General features: G+C 45.6%; 1 protein-coding gene across 2 annotated transcripts in view; it reads left to right on the forward strand.

Annotated features, from left to right (window-relative positions):
* Positions 1 to 22,904, forward strand: part of LOC126297578 (protein turtle homolog B-like) — a 476,180-nt gene that overhangs the window by 292,068 nt on the left and 161,208 nt on the right. Inside the window, exon 4 of one of the 2 annotated variants that reach the window (XM_049988544.1) lies at positions 16,321 to 16,422. The exons of the other annotated variant lie outside the window; for it this stretch is intronic. Coding sequence (XP_049844501.1) covers positions 16,321 to 16,422 — 102 coding nt within the window. The remainder of the gene's footprint in view (positions 1 to 16,320; positions 16,423 to 22,904) is intronic. 2 annotated transcript variants of the gene reach the window in all.

The following is a 22,904-nucleotide window of genomic DNA, read 5'->3' on the forward strand; positions in this document are numbered from 1 at the left end:
TGTTGCAACCTCAATGAACGTGATCTGAGCCCTTGGAGTGTAGTGCGATAGAAATTTTAGGTCTGGCATACAGAGTGGAACCACTAGGGACAGTTCAAAATCATTCGACGAAATTTGAACATGATCCGAGGCAGCCAAGGTTGTTCCTGCTTTCTCAGTCCTTCTGTTATCCGCTCCCCTGTGGCGCAGTCACTACGGAGGAATGGGGGGGGGGGGGGGGTGGAGGGGGAGGTGGGGCCCCTCCTAGTTTGGCAACACCTTCGGCGCCACCCACGCACCTGTATTCTGCGCGTTACAAATGTACCTGTAAGAAATTTCGACACCAATTCAGCCTCACAGCTGCTCTGCCACTTGTGGGTTTATACTCTCCAATCGACACGCCTTAGGTGGGGTTTGCCTTCTTCCAGGCCCTAGAGCAACCATGAGGCTGAATTGGTGTCGGAGTTTCTGACAGTGAAGTTTGTAATGTGTTCAACAAAGGTGCATGGATGGCACTGAAAGTGTGTCCAACTGGGATTTTTAACGTGCGTTTACACCTGTGTGACTTCCCATGCGCACTAGGCGCATGCAGCCGTTGCCCCAGGGATCAAGGAAGCGCATGGACCTGTGCAAAGTTGCACTTGCCTCTGAATTCTGCACAGGGGGAGGGGGGGAGGAGGGGGGAGGAAGGAGTCTTCCCATAACAGACGGGGAGATGTGTGCCTCTACTTGCGTGCGGGTTAAGCATGGTCTCATGGCACACAAGTGTACAGGTGTAAATGCACCTTTTGAGAGGCCCCTTGATGCTTTACTCATGCATATGTTAATGTTTAACCGCCTCCCCCCGAGCAAGTCACAAGAGGACGGAAACAGGAGGGCTGCAAAATCAGAAATACCCTTTGATGTTGCATATCACATTCAAATAGGGTCGAATGGTTTTGAACGGTCCCTAGTGGTTGCACCCTGTATACCAGAGCAAAAATTGCAGCCGCACAACACTCAAAAGCGGTCAGATCACGTTCAATTCGGTTGCAGCCCCACAATATTATTAGGGTAGGGTTGAAACCCCAGGTCTGCATGTTGTCAAGAACGCCGTCTTGTTGCTCGTCGCACAACAAACTCTGGTTTTATATATGCGGGAATCAACGCCCCAGCGGAAGGGGCAGTTTCATTGACGCCCTTTATGCAACATCCTGAGGCCTTTTCATGTCGCTTCTGAGTGGTGGTGTGTCTGAAATGTTTTCCTCTGCCATCCATAAGATTCAAATGGCTCTGAGCACTATGCGACTTAACTTCTGAGGTCATCAGTCGCCTAGAACTTAGAACTAATTAAACCTAACTAACCTAAGGACATCACACACATCCATGCCCGAGGCAGGATTCTAGCCTGCGACCGTAGCGGTCGCTCGGTTCCAGACTGTAGCGCCCAGAACCGCACGGCCACTCTGGCCAGCACCCATAAGGAAACCGCATGATTTCAACGCTGCTTGTCGCGGTTCTGACGTCCATGGCATAGGCGTCAGAAGAAGGGTTTGATGACCTTCCCACCTTGTGACACGTCGACAGTGGCGTTGGGCGGAATTTTAGAGAAATTTTGTGCCAATATGACACCATAAACCACCGTTCACCTCACATGAACTGATCTGTATCATTTTGTCGCTTGTGTCGACATATTGCTGCTTGAAGCGTTTCCTAACTTGAGGGCATCGATACTGCAGTGGCTGATCATGAGCCTTAATTCTGAGGAGGATAAGAAACATATTGGTCGGCGCTGAATTCCATAGTGCATTATGGACCACTATACATGTCGCGCAGAGGATGGAGCCATTTTGGAACGTTGGCGCCCTTGAAATCTCATCAGATGAGTAGTTCACCAACATACCTACAAAAATCAGAACATCCTTGCAGCGAATCTCAACTACAGATGCAGAGTGTGCATTGTTGTCTGTGGTCGGTGCACTCTTTACTGATCTACTGACAGACTGAGATCTGCTTATTGTTTATTTTAATTGACATTCATCTGAGCCCCCTAGTAACAATATAGATTCTCACATCTAACACTCCCAAAGTTATACTTAGGTTGTAGTCATTGATTTTCCAGGACTCTAGGCTCACGGCTTCAAATGTGTATTTGGGGTAATGTTTTTGATTTATAAACAAGAAAAACTCCCAGTAACATTGATTTATTACTTCTCTATTCATATAAAACGTGAAATTGGTAAACTTACCGAGGAAGTCTCTTGCTGCCTCAGTACGTCAGAATCTCTTTCGTGGGTACATACTTGATTATCACGTGGCCCAGCCTTTGCAGCATTACTTCCTTTCCGTGCTGCATGATTATACTTCCACTATCTCTTTCGCCATCTGAGTCTCTGTCAGGTGGTTTTCTTAGTGTCGACCCTGTTTGGATGTGGTTTATGATTGGACCTCGAGTTTCCACTTCTGGCATATTCTACAATTTTTCATAAAATAAAAGCATGGTTCCCATTGTTGAGTTTGACCTGCCACAAGTTTTCAAAATTCTTCAGAAGTGTGGATCATGCAGGGAAGCTAGCCCAGTGAGATGTGTGCTCTACTGATGTGCCTTTCAATCTATTGTAGGCGCCCCAGTGGTCCCAGTCGCCTACGGTGGACTGGAAGCCGAGCGGTGAACTCTCCAGTTGACAGGATGCTAGGAAATGACTGTGGACGCTTCAGAAACGACAGAGAACATTATTAATTCATGACACGTTTATTCCTGCTGGGTACAATGTGGCCCGAGTAACACAGGCTGGCTGAGCTTGGCGATATCAACGACCTTCCCCGAGTCCTTGCTGACTCGGAGCGATGACACCAGTTCCGGGCCACACCAGTCTTGCTAGTGCAGCGCCGTGTGCTGTGACGTAGCGGTGGAATGCCCTTACTTCGGCCGAGCGTGGTTGGCGGTGACCGGCTGGCCGGCCGGCTTGGCGGCGGACATCATCCCGCTGCGTGTAGGAGGCTCCAGGTTGGAGTCCCGGCACTGTTGCCACGAGAAGCATTCCCGTAGTGCGGAGTGTACTCTATCCCACCCCGTCTTCTTCCCTGCTCCTCCTGGTGGCTCGTCCGCGCTGGACGGGCGGAATGGGCTGCAGTCCCCCAGTGTCATCGGGTCACCTGCTTGTGATGGCGGATGGACAGAGCCTAGGCCCAGCACGATCTCCACGACGACTCACTGATGTCGTCAGCATTGGCGGAGAGCGAGTCTGCCGTGATGTCTGCTAATCCTGGGTTGATAATTGACAGTGGCAGCAGAGAGGACCAGAGCTGGTACTGTCCACTCACGCCTGCTGCTGGATGGGCCGTGCTTACTGCAACATATCCTTGATAAAGATTAACATGTCGATCACCGAGCTGAGCGCTACGCAGCGTCTCAGTACACATCTAACTGCAAGTCTAACTGCGAGTGCCCTGTTGTTGTCAAAGCTGGCGTATTTAAAGGAAGTACGAGCGACGTCCTGACGTCATGCTCGTTTGTAATGAATGCATTCGTTCTACTTATACTGCTGATTTATCCGTCGTACTCGCCCCTTAGGTGTTCTTGTGACAGAGTTACGTGTTGTTACGGCAGACGTACGCGAAGTTAGGAAATGCACTACAGCTGACGCTATACCTCTGTCTTACACTTTACGAAAGTCTCCGTCTAACACAAACCCGCGTGCTCAGCAATTCTCTCTCGCCTGTTGTGTGTAACCAGGCCACTGCCCCTGCGTGACGACACATTTCGAAACATGTGCAATCCTCTTACCTCTTGGCTAACCTACTGCCTCTGGATCTCGGCATAGGCAACGAAACTTTGACAATATTCCACGTTTCCAACTCTTTACTATTCCGCAACACTACACATCCCCCTAATTTAAGAAAATTCGTCCCGAATTATACAATTCTGGTCTTACTGGTTGTGCATGCCATATTTCCTTATACTGTACAGGTATGTTACAACTACTCCTTCAACACTGTCAAACTTTTCTTATCCGCTAATAATCTATTTACATTAATACTGATTCTAATCTTATCATTGGTTATCTATTTATATTACGTTCCACTATTCCCAATCCACCCTATAGGTATTTGATGTACCGTTGTTATTTCAGAATGAGACATCTTTTTCCGTACACAAAAGTAAGTTGCACAAATAAACACTAGAACTAAGATTGTTCTAGTCGTTGACACACCAAATATATTTGTGTTTTGCTTACATTCCTCCCCATATTTCTGCGCGTGCTGCAGTAGTTGATTAACTGAGATCTGCTCTTTTTCTGAGATAATCAGGCTATCTAAAGATTGTAGCAATGTGGGATCCAAGGACTCGTTAATAAACGTTAGGTTCTGGCGAGGCAACATGTATGGTGGTTCCTCTGGATATTACATGATAGGCTGTGTCACGTTAATCATTGTTGTATCCGTGAAAGTGCTCCCCCACTATTTCCCATCCAGTGCCTTTAATCAATAACTCACTGCCCTGCAATTCAAGCTTTGATATATCTGTCAATCTACCATTTCTGTAACACGGGGCAACTACTGTCTCTAGTTCGAACACAGAGTAAAACCAATGTTCCCCAACTTTCTGAAATTTCGGTCCCGGAAGTAACACCTTCTTTTCGCATTCTAAGGTTCCCATATTCCCCAAGAACAACTGCATCTCATACGAATGATTGTGGGTTGCCACCTCCTTTGCTGGACAAATAAAAACACTTCCCCTGAAACAGTCTGTCAGATCTTCCGTAGACATTACCACATGAGAACTCCTCCGTCTTGACACTAACAACACTTCCCGAGTTTGCACTTGCACCCACTTCCCAAGTGCACCCCACCCAATTGGATACGGGTGTACTGTATAACACTGGTACCGCGAATTGATACCCATCACTGGCATTTGCACTTCTACGTGTATAATCGCCTGATCCATAATTACTCTTACTTTAGACATGCGATAGAATAACGGTAAATTCCGCTTCGCCGGAGGCACGACATGACGCACTCCTTCCGAGAATTCTTTCTGCGCTTTCAGCAACGCCTTCAGCATCTGATCTGGACCTAAGTGGCACTCAATTGCCCATGCACTGCGTGATGCATAGATTCATATAACGCTTCCAATTCGACACGTGGATCATCCACCCTGTCTGCTTATGCATTCAATAAAGCTGCTACTTATATTTTCCCGTCTATTCCACCTGCGGCTTGACAATACCACATCTTATTGTCTTGCAAACAAAATTCCATTATCTGTTGGTTGCACCTGCACCACCTCTCCTCTACAACACTGTAGCTGTACCAGACTGACGAAAAATTTCCCGGGCCACATCCTGGCACAGCACCTGAAGGAAAAGGAAGCCACGTCAATCGCTCCCTTTCTTACCACGTCTAAAACACACAAATGACAAGTAAAATCTACACATACCCTATTACCTAATAACAATAAATACGACATGTTCCTCCCCGAGGACACTTAATCTACTTATCCCTAAACCTAAGTGCGTAAGGAATATTTCTTTGCTGTTCTTTTAGCTTCGGTACCCTCACACCCTATGTTACTGCTGGAGGAATCTGCGATAACGCATCCACTGCGCTCTTAAACGGCTTAATAAGGATTAGCCAACAATTCCCACTGACTAATTCTGTATTGCGGCAGTTTACCCGTTCTTTGCCCAATACTCTCTTGTTTCTCCAAAGCTTTGGTATTAGCACGTCGTACACTTTGCCAAATCTCTCTCAATTTCTTGGCTAAATTCTTCACTGACTCATCCTGTGAACCTACCTGAGGTTTGAGCACATCAAATGGTGATGGCATTTTGAGACCATAAATTACCTCATACGGAGAGAGCCCCGTTCCGGTATGAACTTTCGCGTTATATGCGCTTGTCAACACATTTAAATACACGTCCCAATCCGTGTGTTCTGAATTTACGTAATGACTAATCATCTCAACTAGCGTCCTATGAACTTGTTCTGTTCGTCCATTCGACTGAGGATGAAATGGGCTTGTCCGCAATTTCTTAACTTTCAATAAACGGCATAACTGCTTCATCAGCTCCGACGTAAAGTTACTACCCTGATCTGTAATTATAGTATCAGGCACACCATACTTCAGCAACCAGTTATTTACTAAGGCTTGCGCAACAGTGCTTGCCGTCTGATCTGGAATAGCTACCATTACCAGGTATCGGGAAAAATGATCTAATATTGTTAATATGTATCGATTACCCGCTTGGGTCTTGTTAAATGCTCCGATTACGTCTAATCTGATGAATGCGAACGGACGATCCGCTTCAGGTAGTCTCTGTAACTGAATTTTCTGATGACTTAAATCTGCTCTCTGCGCACACGGTATACAATTTCGCACATACTGCTCTACATCATTGCGACGTGTCTTCCACCAAAACCTTTCAGCTACCGGTCTATCAGTCGTTCTTTTACCACCACGACCCGACAATACATGGTCGTGCGCTTGTTTCAACACTTCTTCCCTCAGCGACTCCGGTACTACGACGCGTAGTCCGCACTTCGTCTTCCTGCAAAGCAAACCATCCTGCATTTCAAACTGCGGTTGCGTTCGGAACAATTGACACTCTCTGTCAGTGGCTTGCGCCTTTATCCACTCCCTCTCACTTATGCCCACAACTTGTACAGCTGCTATTTTTCTACTAAGCGCATCTGCATTTGTATGTTTTACCCCTGGTTTGTGAATTATCTCGTAGTCAAAATCACTTAGTTTCGGCGCCCATCTCGTTAAACGACTCGAAGGATCTTTCAACCCCAACAACCACTTCAATGCTGCGTGATCTGTAATCACCTTGAACTTACGCCCATATAAATAACAGCGAAAATACGAGATACCTTAAATCACTGCTAACATTTCTTTCTCTGTAGTTGAATAATTCTTCTCTGCCTTATTCATTTGCCTGGAAGCATAAGTCACTGGATGTTCCTGTCCATTAACCCTCTGAGAAAGAACACAACCTACAGCAATATTACTAGCATCACAAGATAGTATGAACTCTTGTTCGAAATCAGGAAGTATCAACACTGGGTCTGATGTTAGAATCTGTTTGAGCGTCTCGAATGCCCCCTGACACTGTGCTGTCCATTCAAACTTAACACCTTTCTTTAACAACCTCGTTAATGGATGTCCAATTTCCGCGAACCCCTATACATATCGGCTGTAGTAATTACATAAACCGACATATTGCTGAACTTGTTTAGTGGTCTGTGGTACTGGAAAACCACGCACAGCTGATGTTAGATGAGGATCCGTTCTTACCCCATCCTGACTGATAATATGCCCAAGACAAGTCACTTGCGTCTGAGCACACTGACATTTCTCCACATTAAGCGTAAGATTTGACGCTCTTAGCCTACTAAATACTTCGTTCCGTCGTTCCACATGCTCTTCTATATTACGCGAAAAAGTAACAATATCATCGATGTATACCATAGCAATCTTCGCTTTCAGTCCCCGAAGCACTCAATCTAACAGACGCTGGCATTCTGCGATACTGAACGTGACCAAGGCTTATTTAAAGGTCGTCTTTGGTCTATCCTCGGGACTTCCTTCTGTCTGATGGTACCCACTCTTTAGATCTAGTGTCGAAAAATATTTACACCGACCTAGGTTGTCCAATGTTTCCGTGATGTTCGGTATTGGATACGCATCTGTTACAGTTCGTGCGTTCAAAAAACGATAGTCACAACAAAACCTATACTTTTCAGTACCGTCCAATGACGTCTTAGGAACTACCACTATGTTGGCAGACCACGGGCTTTCATTGTTCTCTATAATACCGTCCCTTAGCTGTTGATTAATAAATTCTTCCACTAGTGGTTGCAGGTGTTTCGATATCCTGTATGGTTTTCTATAGACCGGCGGACTATCGCCAGTCGGTATACGGTGCTGTGTAACAGGAGTTGCTGGTAATGGATCTTCTGAACTAAACAAATTTAAATACTCTAATAACAAAGTTTCCATAGCTTTCCGATCACCATTCTCCAACTGACGAATCTTATCACGTAGTACAGATGCCTTGACGGTTTGCTTGACGTTATAATCACCTTGGGATTCACCTATATCCTCATCGTCGAGTATTTCCAAACTTGCTACCACTAAACCCTTTGGGAGATCCACTTCATCTGCCCCAAAATAATCTACACTGACCGGAATCATCAGTTCCCCATTTATATCCGTTACGCGCCCAACGCTCCTCCTAATAAAACAATGCATTTCATGCATTGCTTCAGTGCTCTGCAGTGGCTCCACCACACATAGTCTCTGCTGTGGTACATCGGTACCTACTGACAACCAAACTAACTTCCCAGTACCCGAAGGCACTTTCACATGAGTAATCATCCTTAATGCCCTCGTACGCGGTTCAATTGGTGAAATCTTAGCAACGGATTCACCTCGCTACGTAGAAACATTTTCAGCTGTTGTAACCACTGAAAACAAGTTTCCACTAAGTTCAACTGTACGCAGTGAAAGACTAATTTTGGCATGGTGTTTATCGAGGAAGTCCAGTCCGAGAATCACAGAATACCCTTGTGCCACAGTTGGCAACACTTCCATTTGCTCTCCGAACTCTACAGTTCCAAACTTAATAACGAGCTGTGTTTTACCCAATGATTGCAATTCATTATTCCCTACTCCACGTAATCTATACCTAGGAGTACCTAGTCTTGTACTATCCATGAGGTCTAGACTAGCAACAGATACATGTGCCCCTGTATCAATCAAAAACTTACATCTGTTATTTCTTACAACACCCATCAAGCAACAATCCGTCTCTGTACTAGTTTTCACCGTACTTCTGCTTACCGGGAATGTCTTCCGACGGACGAAACACTCCCGTTCCGTTTAACGATTTTTCCTATCTATTCCCGTTACCATTCTGCTTACTATGACACTCATTCACCTTGTGATCGTAGCGTTTACAAGCATAGCACTGCGGCTGTCTGCATTGAGCCTTCACGTGACCTTTCCTCCCACAACGGTAACAATTCTTCTCCGACGCAAAGATGCGTTTATCATTGCGAACCCTTGTTGCAATGTCTATCTCCTGCAGATGCGTTGCAATACGCAGTGCTGCAGCTAAATCCTCAGGATTCTCCATCCTAACCCTACGAGAAAATTCTGCAGGAATTCCCCTGAGGAATACATTGAGGGCTCTGTTTTCTGCCTCTCGTAGTAATACACGATCCACATCAGGATTACTCGATAATTCATAGGTCTGCGAATTAATTTTCCGTATCCTTTGTGAAAAAGACTCCACTGTCTCATTGACCTTCTGTGTCAAATAAGCTAACTTCTCCCTAAAAAATTTTACACTCTTCTGCTTACGATATCTTTGTCGTAACCCATCTGCCTATTCTTCAAACGTGCTCGCCTTACTAAGCGTCTCGTGGTACATCACGAACGTCTTGGCTTCCCCTGCAAGTCGCAAATTTGCCATACGTAACGTAGTTACGTCCGACCAATTGCTCATTGCAGCTGTTGCCAAAACATCGTTAATGAAAGCTGTGACATCCTCTGTTGTTTTACCCGAGAAAGGCGTGATCAGGTTAGCTACTGAAGGATATATTGCAAGGTTGGACATTGCTACTGACTTGCACTCACTTGAACCCGTTTGCGACTCTTGCGCCGAACGAAAGGTCTCCATTTGCGTCATTAATTCTACATGACGTAACTTATGCTGCTCATTCTCTTCTAACAATTTTGAGACTTGCTCAATCAGAGCAGTTATACTCACTTCAGTACTAACGGATCTTGTTTTCGGCATGATCTGTGCAAATTACCAACAACTTACTATATACTTAATTTACTCCTCAGAACAATAACTACACTAGCTACTCAACTCCTTTGTCACAGTTGAGCACTACACACAAGAAGACAAACAAAACTCACAATGCACAGCTAAACAAAATTAATCCTTCCGCCTTGTTATTGCCCAGCGACACTCTCTACAATTGTGCGCTGCGTGACCAAGCCGTCTACAAATTGAACATTCTACTGATACAAACTTCGTGCATGGCTCCCCATGCCCCGTTAAATTACACACAGTACATATGACTGGTACCAGGTACGTTTCCCAACTGTTTCCCTTAAACTCAGATAAAACTGTTGTTTCGGCAGGTCTCACATAGTGCACTCCCAACAAAGGACGTGCATCTATAGTTATTAACAAAAATTGCCTTGTGCACTTACCACAAGGCTGCGTAGAGTCGACAGTTCTGATCGCAACTCTGTGGTGTGAGTCCTGCAGTGTCGGTGTCGACGACTCCAGATACCATATCTGCAGGCCAGTGCTGTAGTGGGCGGTTCGAACACTTCTGCTACCAAATCCGTAGGCAGGGGGCGCGAGGACTTCTGACACCGAATCTGTAGGCGCCCTGGTGGTCCCGGTCGCCTACAGTCGACTGGAAGACGAGCGGTGATCTCTCCAGTTGACAGGATGCTAGGAAATGACTGTGGACTCGTCAGAAACGACAGAGAACATTATTAATTCATGACACCTTTATTCCTGCCGAGTACAATGTGGCCCACGTAACACAGGCTGGCTGAGGTTGGTGATATCAACGACCTTCCCCCAGTCCTCGTTAACTCGGAGCGATGATACGAGCTCCGGGCCGCACCAGTCTTGCTAGCGCAGCGCCGCGTGCTGTGACGTAGTGGAGGAATGCCCTTACTTCGGCCGCGCATGGCTGGCAGCACCCGGCTGGCCGGCCGGCTCGGCGGTGGACAGAAAGCCGCTGCATGTAGGAAGCTCCGAGTTGGAATCCCGGAGCTGTCGGCACGAGAAGCATTCTAGCAGTGCGGAGTGTACTCTATCCCACCCCGTCTTCTTCCCTGCTCCTCCTGCTGGCTCGTCCGCGCTGGACGGGCGGAATGGGTTGCAGTCCCCCAACGTCGTCGGCTCGCCCGGTTGTGATGGCGGATGCACAAGGCCTAGGCCCAGCACGATCTCGACGACGGCTCACTGATGTGGTCAGCATTGGCGGCGAGCGAGTCTGCGGTGATGTCTGCTAATCCTGGGTTGATTATTGACAGCGGCAGCAGAGTGGACCAGAGCTGGTACTGTCCCCTCACGCCTGCTGCTGGATGGGCCGCCCTTACTGCAACATATCCTTAATAAAGAATAATATGTCGATCACCGAGCTGAGCGCTACACAGCGTCCCAGTACACATCTAACTGCAAGTCTAACTGCGAGTGGCCTTTTGCTATCAAGCTGGCGTATTTAAAGGAAGCACGTGCGATGTACTGACGTCATGCTCGTTTGTAATGAATGCATTCGTTCCACTTATACTGCTGATTTATCTGTCGTGCTCGCCCCTTAGGTGTTCTTGTGACAGAGTTACGTGTTGTTACGGCAGACTTACGCGAAGTTATGAAATGTAGTACAGCTGACGCTATACCTCTGTCTTACACTCTACGAAAGTCTTCGTCTAACACAAACCCGCGTGCTCAGCAATTCTCTCTCGCCTGTTGCGTGTAACCAGGCCACTGCCCCTGCGTAACGACACATTTCGAAACATGTGCAATCATCTTTCCTCTTGGCTAACCTACTGCCTCTGGCTCTCGGCATAGGTAACGAAACTTTGACAATATTCCACGTTTCCAACTCTTGACTATTGCACGACACTACACTATGCACCGTTCCCCTTAGTACAGAAATACACTAAAAACCCAGCACAGTAGCCAGCCTGTTGTGGGGTTGGGGGTTGGGGGGGGGGGGGGTTCATCAAGTACCTGCACAGTGATACATGCAAGAATCACACTGTTGGTGCCTGAGCTGGAAACTCCCCATGTATGCCAAGGAGGACTGGGGCACAGGGACTCCGAGCAATGGACTACCGCCCAGGTAGCCATTGCTGAGGCTGGGTTGCGCCCATGGGGGATTCCCTCTGTCAGAGTGGGTATCTCCATTGGTGATCAGCTACAAATTAAGAGGATTAAGTTGTCTCCCGCTGGTGGCCATACAGCTCCAGCAGTCGCTGTGAAAAGAGAGTCCTCTTTCAACACAGAGATACGACCCTAAAACGTTCCCTTCCCTGGTTACGCTGTGGGAGGAATGTAGGGCTAAGTGGCAAGCAGAGCAATACTCCTCACAATACTTGGTTTGTATAAGGACTGATGGTAGTTACTTCATGGCCACAAAGTCCTTTTTCTTTGTGGGAAACTTAGAAGACATGTTTGGGGAAGTGGTAGCGGTCTTTAAAATGAAATGTGAGTCAATTTTGATCAAAACAGCATCCCCTGCCCATTCATGGCCACTGCTTGCTTGTAACAAGCAGGGTGACATACTGGTGACTGACACTGCTCATAACAGTCTAAATTTAGTGCAGGACATCATTTTCGACAGAGACCTGCTCTTACAGTCTGATGATAAGCTAAGTGCCAACTTGGAGCAATGGGGTGTACACTTTGTCCGTCATGCATATAGGGAGCCGAAGGGCAATAGGTTCCTACTGGTGCTGTCGTCTTGGCCTTCAATGGCGATTCATTGTCTGGAAAGGTCAAGGTGATGGTACATAGATGTGACGCGAAACCATATATTCCTGCCCCCCCCCCCCCCCTCCCATGCAGTGCTTAAAATGCTTGAAATCTGGGCAGATGTCTAGCATTGTTATGCTAGCCCCATGTATACAGATTGTAGATCAGCGCTGCATGCAAATAATTGCTGTGCGCATCCCGCCTCCCCCTCTTCCAATCTGTGTCAACTGTGGAAATCACCATTCTCCCTGCTCATCAGATTTACGTGTTTTCTAGAGAGAAAAGAAAATAAGACTCAGAACATACTCTGTTACCAAGAGGACAAGAAAAAGCATGTGCGGTTGCACACAACATGTCAAACAATGCCATATGCTCCTGCTACGAAGATGTCGCCCCCTACGGCGTCGATACTCTCATCCATTACACCTCCTAGAGGCGGCCCTCAGGGCTCCTCAACCATACCTTCTTTCTGATGGTTGGGGGCTCCCATCTTGCTGCTTGCCCCTCACTTACTTTGGGATCAGTGGCTTCCCAGTCACCAGGGACACTGATCCCAACCTCTCAGCTGGAGACAAATCGCCTTCCTCCGGCTTCTCTCGCCAGGAAGGGCTTCCTTGGGTCACTTCCTTCCAAGGCTTCCGCTGACCTACACAACCGGACATCAGCCAGAGAACAGAGAATCTAACAGAATTTTATTATGATGTACATCCAACGAGTCCATAGTTACTAAGCTATAATAGATTTCGCGTAGACAAAGTATTGTGAAAGTTATTGATATATCTGTTCAATGTTTTAATTTTAAATGGTACCTAAAACATCATCTTTTAAGTGAAACAGCTTTTCAAAAAGGAGGAATTTTGACTTTCTGTTTGCTGCAAAAGGCTTTTCTAGGCAAGTATCAAAATTAAGATGAGCAATGTAGTCATATCAGGCTTTTCAGGATTAGTCTATGGAAGTATCATCACTAAACCTATTATATCACTGAGAATAAGAGGTTGTTCTGACTTCCAGTACACATTAGTAAAGCTGGAGTTAATTTCTATAGAAAAACCAAAAACTAATCACGCGAAAAAAGCTGATAAAGTAAATATAAATAAAAGGTTTAATATGAGAAAGGACGGATAATTTCAAGCAATTTTGTGCAGTGACCGAAAGTGTCTGTTATGTTACGTCGTGCAACTCAATTAAATGGCCACATTGTCGAAACTGGGCAGCATTCGTACACATAAGTTTGAAATGGGGTCAAAGGTGCCTGCAACCTTCCCCTGTAACAGTGCAAAAGCGTGGCGCCCTGAGACGTCACCATGGAGTCCGAAGACACTTGAAACAGCAAGGTTTCAACGAAAGCTAAAAAAGAAAAAAAAAAGCCCAGAGCTCGGAAGTTGATGTGAGGTGAACGATGGGTTAATGATGTCACTTTGGCATCAAATTTCACCACAATTCTCCCCAACTCAGCCGTGAACGTGTTACACGATGGGAACATCATCACTCCCTCTCTTACCCATATTTCACCCATTCTCTTAACGTCTCTGCGATGGAAATCAGAGCCGCACATTGAAACCACTTGGTTTTCTTATGGGTGGCTGAGGAAAATATTTCAAACAGACCGCTTATCGAAATCTACATGAGGACTCAGACACTGGCATAGAGGGCGTCAATGGAAATACGCCTTCCCTTGAGGCTTTCATTTGCACACATTTAGCGGTTGAAAACGAAGGTTCGTAGTGCGGTGAGCAACAGGACGACGTACTTGGCAACCTTTGACACTGCAGACATTTTTGTCTAAGCACTTCGTGGACCTGCAATCCCACTGAACATGATCTGACTGCTTTGGGGTGTAGTGAGACCCCAGTTTTTGCTCTGGTATACAAGGTGGAACTACTAGGGACCGTTCATAACCATTCGACGAAATCTGAACGTGATTCGAAGCAGCACAGATTGTTCATGCTTTTCCAGCCTACCTGTTTCGCAACCTCCTGTGGCATCATCGTAGAAGACTGAAACATGGACACATGAGTGAATAAAATGGCAAAGGGTTCTTCCTAGACCCTCCAATACAGCAACACCCTTGGTGCCACCTGCACACCTTTGTTGACCATTTTAAAAATGTATCTGCACAAAGACGATCCGTGACAGATTCCTGGGCGCCTGCAGACAGGCAATCGCCTAACATCCTACTCATTCCATATGCCTACAAGCAGGCACCAGAGTAGCAGCAGATCCCCACTGTGCCAGGTGCCTATGAATCTGTCACATGTTGTTTCTATGCAGTTGTATTATTAAAGTGCTCAACGACGGTGTGCAGGTGGCACCGAGAGTATTTTCGAATTTCGGGTGGGGGAGGGGGGAGGGGTTAAGAGGGAGCTTTTGCCTTTGTTGCACGCACTCCCGCCCCCTTCCCACTCGCCCCCCATGATCACGCCACAGAAGGGCGCGAAACATTAGGGCTGTAAGAGCATAAACACCCTTCACTGCTTCGAATCAGATTGCGTCGAATTGTTTTGAACGGTCGCTAATGGTACCGACCTGTACACCAGAGAAGAAACTGCGGTCGCACTGCACTGAAAAGGGGTGCATTCACATTCAAAAAGATTACAGGCCGACGGTGTCCTTAGAGAGGGTTGAACCGTCTGGAGGGTGCCAACAGTGTCAAGGTTCCTCACGAACGTCATCCTGTCTCTCATCATACTGTGAACTGTCGTTTTCGACAGCGAAATATGTGTAAGTGAACGCCCCAAGCCCCAAGGCAACGTATGCTTCATTGGCGTCCTTTATGCTACTCCCTGAGGCCTCTTCACATCGATTCTGAGAGGTGGTGTGTCTGAAATGTTTTCCTCCGCCGCCTAAAAAGAAAACGCGTTATTTTAAAGTCGTGGTTCTGATCTACATCGCACAGGAGTCAAGAGAAGGGATTAAATATCAAAGATAGGATGTGACGATCTTCCCGTACTGAGACAAGTCCACGCTGCTGTGGGCAGGATTATGGTAAAATCTGGTGCCATCGTAACATCACTGGCTCACCTTACACTTCACATGAATTTCTGAGCTTTGACCTTTTTTTCACGTGCCTGGACCCCTTGCTGTTAGAAGCATCGCTAAGCCCGAGGGTGACGCCTCACACATATGTTCTATTACAGAGGAACCCTGTAGGCACCTTTGAGTCAAATTTCCAACTTCTGGATCGCAGTGGGAAACACTTCCTGGATTTCGAAAAAGTGACCCTTTAATTGTGTTGCGGAAAGAACATTAGAACCAACTAATATTATGTAGAGTTTAAGTTATTATGAACAAAACAGTTTTTATCTGAAGCAGTTGATTTTGCATAAATCGATTGGTCCCACTCGATCTAGGATTCACGAAAACCGCAGCAAGTTGAATAGAATTATATTACAATGCACTAGATAAGAATATTTGTTTTCTTGGCTCAACAATGCTCTTAGTACTTTTTGATTGTTCTGGGACAGTCAGTAACAAGGAAGTTCTATCGCATTGTGTTAATAAACTCTCCATACTCTCAGCAGTGTTATTAACATAGTACAGATATTAAGAAGAATTAAACAAATAATGTGATTGTTTCTCGGAATTGTCATAGTGTAAACTTTGTGCACGAAAATATATTAGAACATTGGTTCGGAAATTTCATAGGGATAGGGCGAGAAAGCTATGAGTGCAACCAGAAACAACAGAGGGCCAGACAGTGTATTCTTCTAGAGTGTAAGTAAGTAGGGCGAGATGATTATAGTTGTCTGTCAGAGGACATGCAGGCAGTGCTGCGTGTTCACGAAGAAACGGAGGGTTGTGCGTTGTGGGTGGAGAGCTGTGAGCAGGTGTGTGTGCGCAGACGACCCCGGCGCCAGCGTCAGCCCACCTCGGATGAACGACGAGCCTCGTCGTGACGACGAGCTCAGCTGGCGGCGCTTCGTCCACGACAGCCGCTCTCCAGGTTCGCTGACGACCTCTGTTACAGTTATCACTGACTCTTACTAACCGCCCCTGGTTTGCAGATTGTGCCGTTTTTGGTCTCTAATATACAGCGTGTTTATTTTAACTGAAGACATTGAAATATGTCGATAAGGACAAATCGGATAAAAAAAGTTGTAACTCCAACTTGTTTGTCTCGGAGGGAGACATCCAACAACACCGCACTCAACCCGCCACCCCGAACCATGGGTGGGTGGCGGGGAGCAACTTTCAAATCTTCAATGGGAACCTCCGTTTTTATTGTAGATTACAATTCCACTGCAAAATCTACATACGTTTTATCTGAAGCATTTTCTTCGTTTCACCACCAATCGTGGTTCAATTGGACGAATAGAAATGGGTACACAATCGTAATTTACGCCATGCTTCTCAAAAGCCCTAGATATCCCCAACTCCAAGCTGCGATGATAGGACAGGCCAGAATTTCATAATTTTTAATGGGAAACCAAATTCGCTAGGTTGCATCCCTCCGACATATAGAACAGGGGACTACTCAATGCGTCCCCGTGCCCTTGTAGCAGACTTTCACACATCATAACAGACAGTACACTGCGGCCGGAGTTCACGTATCGTGCAAACGTAGAACAGACACCGGCTCTAAACATTACAGCACTTGCGCAATGTTTACTGCCTGCACACCAACTTATCATTTGAAGAACAGACGTGCAAATGAACGATAAATGTTTCAACCACAGAAGAAAAAACTGAAATGATCCTGATTTACGGAAAATGTAGGAGAGATGATAGGGCTGCTGCTGTCTTTTATGCTGAGCGTTTTTCAGAGAAATCTCGCTCTCGTTCGTTCTTTTATAAAGTTGTGTCTGATGGCAGCGTACATACCTGTAAAAGGAATCGAATTAAACGTGTTACAGGAGCATCTAATGAAACAGCTGCATTAGCGGCAGTGCGCCACAACAAACGGATAAACACTCGCCAATTACACCGCGATTTCGGTATGTCCGAGGTAGTATTGTCACAATACTGCATCGTCATATGTATCGTCCATACCACGAGCCACTGCATCAAGAACTTCATAGTACCGATTTTCATAGCCGGGTAGTGTTTTGTGAATGGGCACGTCAAAAAATGCAAATGACCCCCACTTCCTTTACCGTGGTACTTTTTTCCGAAGATTTTGCATTCACAGACTACGATAGCATTAACCGGCATAACATGTATTACTGGAGTGTAGACCATCAACGTCCTTGGTTGGTTAACGTATAGTGTGGCATTATGGGCAAGAAACTCATTGATTGGTCCGTGTTTTATCGCCGGCACGTTGAATGGACTCAAACATCGAAAATTTTTTGGAATAGAAACTATTTGTTCTACTGCAGGATGTTGCCCTGGACGTTCGACAACGTCGGCGGCTTAAGCATACGGTTCACCAGTGCATTGCGCAATTGAAGCACAGGAGGTATTAGCCCGTGTTTCGATTGGTCGGTGGATCGGTATAGGTGTTCCTATTAATTAACCCTCTAGGTCACCAGATTTGACCTCGCCTGATTTCTTTCTGTTGTGGTATTTAAAAGATGAGGAGTACCAGAAAGTGACAACAGGCCGTGAAGACATGGTTGACCGCATCAGAGTCGCTTGTGCTGACTTTCCCGCAGATGTGCTTCTGTGCTATGTATGGTCATTTGAAGAGCAGATCACTAAGTGTGTTGAAGTTGGCCATACTATGTTTGAATATTTAGTCGAATTGAAAAACAAACTGCCTATTGGCTTCTGTCTCGGGTTCTTCGGCCGACGTTCATCTCATGATTTTACTGACGTTTCGCCAGCTCGAGTGGCTGGCATTGTCAACGCTTCACCCTCCATTGCCGGTGGTGAACTCGTGCTGGCGAACCGCCAGTAAAATCATCAGATGAACGCCGGCCGAAGAACCCGAGACAGAAGCCAATAGGCAGTTTGTCAACAAGTGGCCACGAAAGCCTTAACAATTTTCTAATTGGAAAAGTAGAGTAGCGTTCGCCTCGAACCACCGTAACAGTGATACATCGAATAATACTTCGTTAGATGCAACGTCACGAATGGGATTTTCAATTACAAGTTATGAAATACTGGTTCGTCTTACGCTCGCAGCTTGGAGGTGGGGTCCCAGGTGCCATTGGATATTCAAGAGCCATTGAGTGGCAGGTCGTAAATTATGATTGTGCACACATTTATGTTCCTCCGATTACAGCACCATCTGTAACGAAACAAAGAAAATGCTTCAAACAAAACGTATGCAGATTTTGCTGCAGAATCGTAATCTGCAATAAAAAACGAGGGTTCCGGGTGTCGAGTGTGGTATCGTTGGATGTCGCCTTCCGAGAAAAAGAAATTGGAATTATAACATTTTGATCCAATATGAACTTTTCGAGCTATGAACACCTCATATAAAAGTAACCACCTTTTCATATAACAAACGTTGCATTTGGTTCGTCGTGACTAATCAAGTAATACTGGTTGAACTTGCTCGTTTCTTCTGCTTTTTTCTCATATAATGCATGATATGAAAATTGTGATGTCCTCATTTTCGTGCGTAATAAAATTCTAACGAAGATTCTAAAGAATGAACACATTCCTAACAGCAGAAAATCTAAGGCTACATGAGGACATGTGTGTTCCTAATAATACTAAAACATTTACTTTGCTGTCTAATCCAGCAGCACACTATATTCTCCATCTCACTACTTCCACAAATCATTTAGATAGGAACTCTCAAATTACAGGATGTTTCAAAAAGATTCATCCGATTTCACAGGACTATACTTTCCACATGAATGAACACAGAAACTTAGTGTAAGTCCTAACTCACACATACGACTGCAAAGAAAATTATTTTCGAAACAACTTTCCTTGTTTTTCAGGGGTATAAGTTTTACATGCACGCATGTACCACCTTTGGGTGCTTTTTAGACTAAAGTTTATGGTCAAAATTGCAAATACATTTTACAGATGTTAAACGTGTCCTCTAACGGTCGTAAGACGGACGTCTAGAAGTTAGTCAGACTGGTCTCATACTTTAATGGCCATATCTGGAGATACTGCATACACTTTTGTTGCTATGCGGCATCGCAGTTCGTCCAATTTTATTGGGAAGGATGCAGAGACAGTCTTCACAAACACAAACAGAACAAATATCACGTACCATGAGATCAAGTTAGATTGGGGGCCAATGGTGCAGTGCGTGAGCCTTGTGTTGCTTCCATCGCGACTTCAGTGACATCAAGTGTCAGGGTGGAGGTTTATTGTGTTTTTTGATGAAAGCTGGTTTTGCCTCGGAGCGGTGATGGCTGTGTGTTGGTTAGGAGGATGTCGGTTGGGGCCTGCAACCAACCTGTCTGCGTGATAGACACACTGGACCTGCATCTGGAGTTATGATCTGGGGTCCAATTTTGTATGAAAGCAGGAGCACTCTCGTGGTTATCCCATGCACCCAGACTCCAAATTTGTACGTCAATCTGGCGTTCTGATCTGTTGTAGGCGCAATACCATACTCTAAAGATAATCACGCTGCACAGTTGTAACTGAAGTGCACCCGTTTAAACGGACTGCGCAAAACCTTTTGAGCACAGTCAACGAAGACCAAAAAGTGTCCCCTGGGGGTTAAATTGGTGTAGTCGCATATTATTGTTCAGTGAGTGGAGAAGGAGATTGGTGTTTAACGTCCCATCGAAAATGAGGTTATTACAGACAGAGCCCAAGCTCGGGTTAGGAAAGGATGGGGAAGGAAATCGGCCGTGCCCTTTGTCAAAGGAATCATCCCGGCATTTGTCTGAGGCGATTTAGGGAAATCGCGGAAAACCGCACATTTGGGTTTCATCCGTCGTCCTACCAAATGCGAGTCCAGTGTGCTCACCACTGCGCCACCCCGCTCGGCATTATTGTACAGTCATTGAGGGGAATGTCATGAACGATAAACTGAAAATCCTGACCGGCAGGGTATGAGCGTGGGGTTGGCGGTGCCGCACGAAGGGGACTTTTTAGGTTTTTCTCGAATATCTCGAAAAACGCTGCCTTGCGAAAAATTTTCAGAGTGTAAAATTACACTACATTAATTTGCCTGCAAAACAGCTTCTATTCATATTTTCTCTAGGATTAATGGTTTCCGTTTTGCAAGGGATGGAAAAATTTCAGATTATTAAAAAGTGTTTAATGGTATAAAATTCGTGTTTAATGGTATAAAATTCGTGTTCATTGTTAAGTGAAGTAGGTTAAGAGCAAATATTCAATATGTGTACCACATCTAAGTGCAGTCCAACCGTATTAAGGGATAAATTGTGTCCTGGAGGCGTAACAGGATGGAAAGGCGCACTATGTCACAACAAGAAACTATAGGGTATTTAAGACAGTTATATCGACCCTTCTGTAGCTCGTTTTACAAATCACTGGTGACACAATGGGTGTTCATTATCCACAAAGGATGTTAACACTACACTGAATACAGATACCACATGTACGAATGCATGCTTTCACGGCGATCTCCGTTAATAAAACATTCTCGGGTTTCAAGAAGTGTCAAGTGGTTTACTGCCCACGAGCTTTCGGCAGAGATCTCCTCTGCCATTGTTAAGTGGATGACTGTCGTGTGGTTGTCGTTGCCGTGCTTATATAGCCGCGCTGTCGCTCGTGACGTCACTGGTGCTCAGTCCCGCACCATATATGGTAATGTTTTGGCCGAGCGACTACCGGACCCGCTTCAACTCCCTCCCGCCAAAGATCCAGCAACTAATGAAATCTGTGAAAGACGATGTAGGCCTCAGAACGCCAGGAATTTACAAGATACTGTGTGGATGTGGGCAGTTCTGTGTCGGCCAGACTGTTCGCACTATTGAACAGCGCCGCATAGAACATGAAAGGTGGTACCGTCTGTGCTATCCAGAAAATTTAGCTGTAGCATAACATGCTGTGGAAAACGGACACCGAATTGCATTCAAAAAATGGTTGAAATGGCTCTGAGCACTATGGGACTTAACAGCTGAGGTCATCAGTCCCCTAGAACTTAGAACTACTTAAATCAAACTAACCTAAGGACATCACATACGTCCATGCCCGAGGCAGGATTCGAACCTGTGACCGTAGTGGTCTCGTGGTACCAGATTGAAGCGCCTAGAACCGCTCGGCCATCCGGCCGGCAGCTATTTGCAATTTATTAAGTGAGTACTTATTTGCAGTTGTTAATTGAGCTTTTACGGAAAATACGTTCCTGTACACAGCGTATGAGAAGTGCTTATAATGCACTGCTTGACCTTTCCTGCAATATCTGAAGTTCCATAAACTTAAGTGACTTCCTACTATTACAGACGGAGCCAATTTAAGCCTCTGTATATCTCAGATATTGGGAGAGCTGAGGCTGGGGCGATGCACTTGACAGACTCAAGCTGCGAAAAGTACAGGGTGAGCACAAAGTCTTACCCTGATAATAAAAATTTATAACAGAATAACCATTTGACATAATAAGTTACATTTGATGCCGTTACATAGATTAGTGTTACTAGTTTTTCTTAAGACCACTTACTTTAGTAAACCTCAACATGTGCTCCCTTGCTAGCTCTGAGAATGTCGAGGCGGTATTCCAGTTCCCGCCAGGTGTTTCGTAACATGTGTTCTGTCACTGTACCCACAGCAGCTTTTATCCTAGCCTTCAGTTCGTCGACGTCAGCAACTGGTGTGACGCAGGCTCTGTCCTTGATATAGCCCCAGAAAAAAAAGGTCAAGGGGCGTAATGTCTGGAGAGCGGGGTGGGCAGGGTGTTGGACTGTTCCTTCCAATCCACCGATCCGGACATTACTCCGTTCTCCAGACATTACGCTCCTTGATTTTTTCTCTGTGGCTACATCAACTTCGTCACACGCACTTGTATGTAAATACAATTACCCAGTGCTCTGAGGATGGTAGTACGCAATGCGAATGCATTCGTAATTTTATATTTCCGTCTACACTGGTCTGATTTATTCAAATTATTTTCGGCTCTAGGCAGTTTCTATTTCTTTTCTGCAACCGACGTGGAGTACAGACTAATTACTCGTTTATGATTCAATCAGGAGAGATGGAACGCGGTAACGGAACATTTAGCGGGGTGTACAAAACTATGTGAGTGTGTTCTCATATCTATATCACATTCACGAACCGAGTTGTGCATCTGAATTAAAAAGACGCCCCCTCCTTGGTGTTATATCTTAATAATACATTGTATGAGAGACACTCGTTTTGAAAACCATTCGAGACAAACGATACACTTTCATGTTCCCAGTAGCGGAACAACTGGCCACTACGTATCTCAATTATCGACAACAAATCAGGGTAATCCAAGAAACCAGTGAAAGTAGAAAGGCAAGCATTTTAATGAGACTTTAATTTGCTTGCGATTATTCCACAACAGTAATGTGCGGTAATCTGCATTGAAAATTATTTGATGGGACTGGATAGACATCGTGGCAGTATGTCATGGGTAGT

Source organism: Schistocerca gregaria, chromosome X (genome assembly GCF_023897955.1).
Source record: "Schistocerca gregaria isolate iqSchGreg1 chromosome X, iqSchGreg1.2, whole genome shotgun sequence".
Lineage (NCBI taxonomy): Eukaryota > Metazoa > Arthropoda > Insecta > Orthoptera > Acrididae > Schistocerca > Schistocerca gregaria.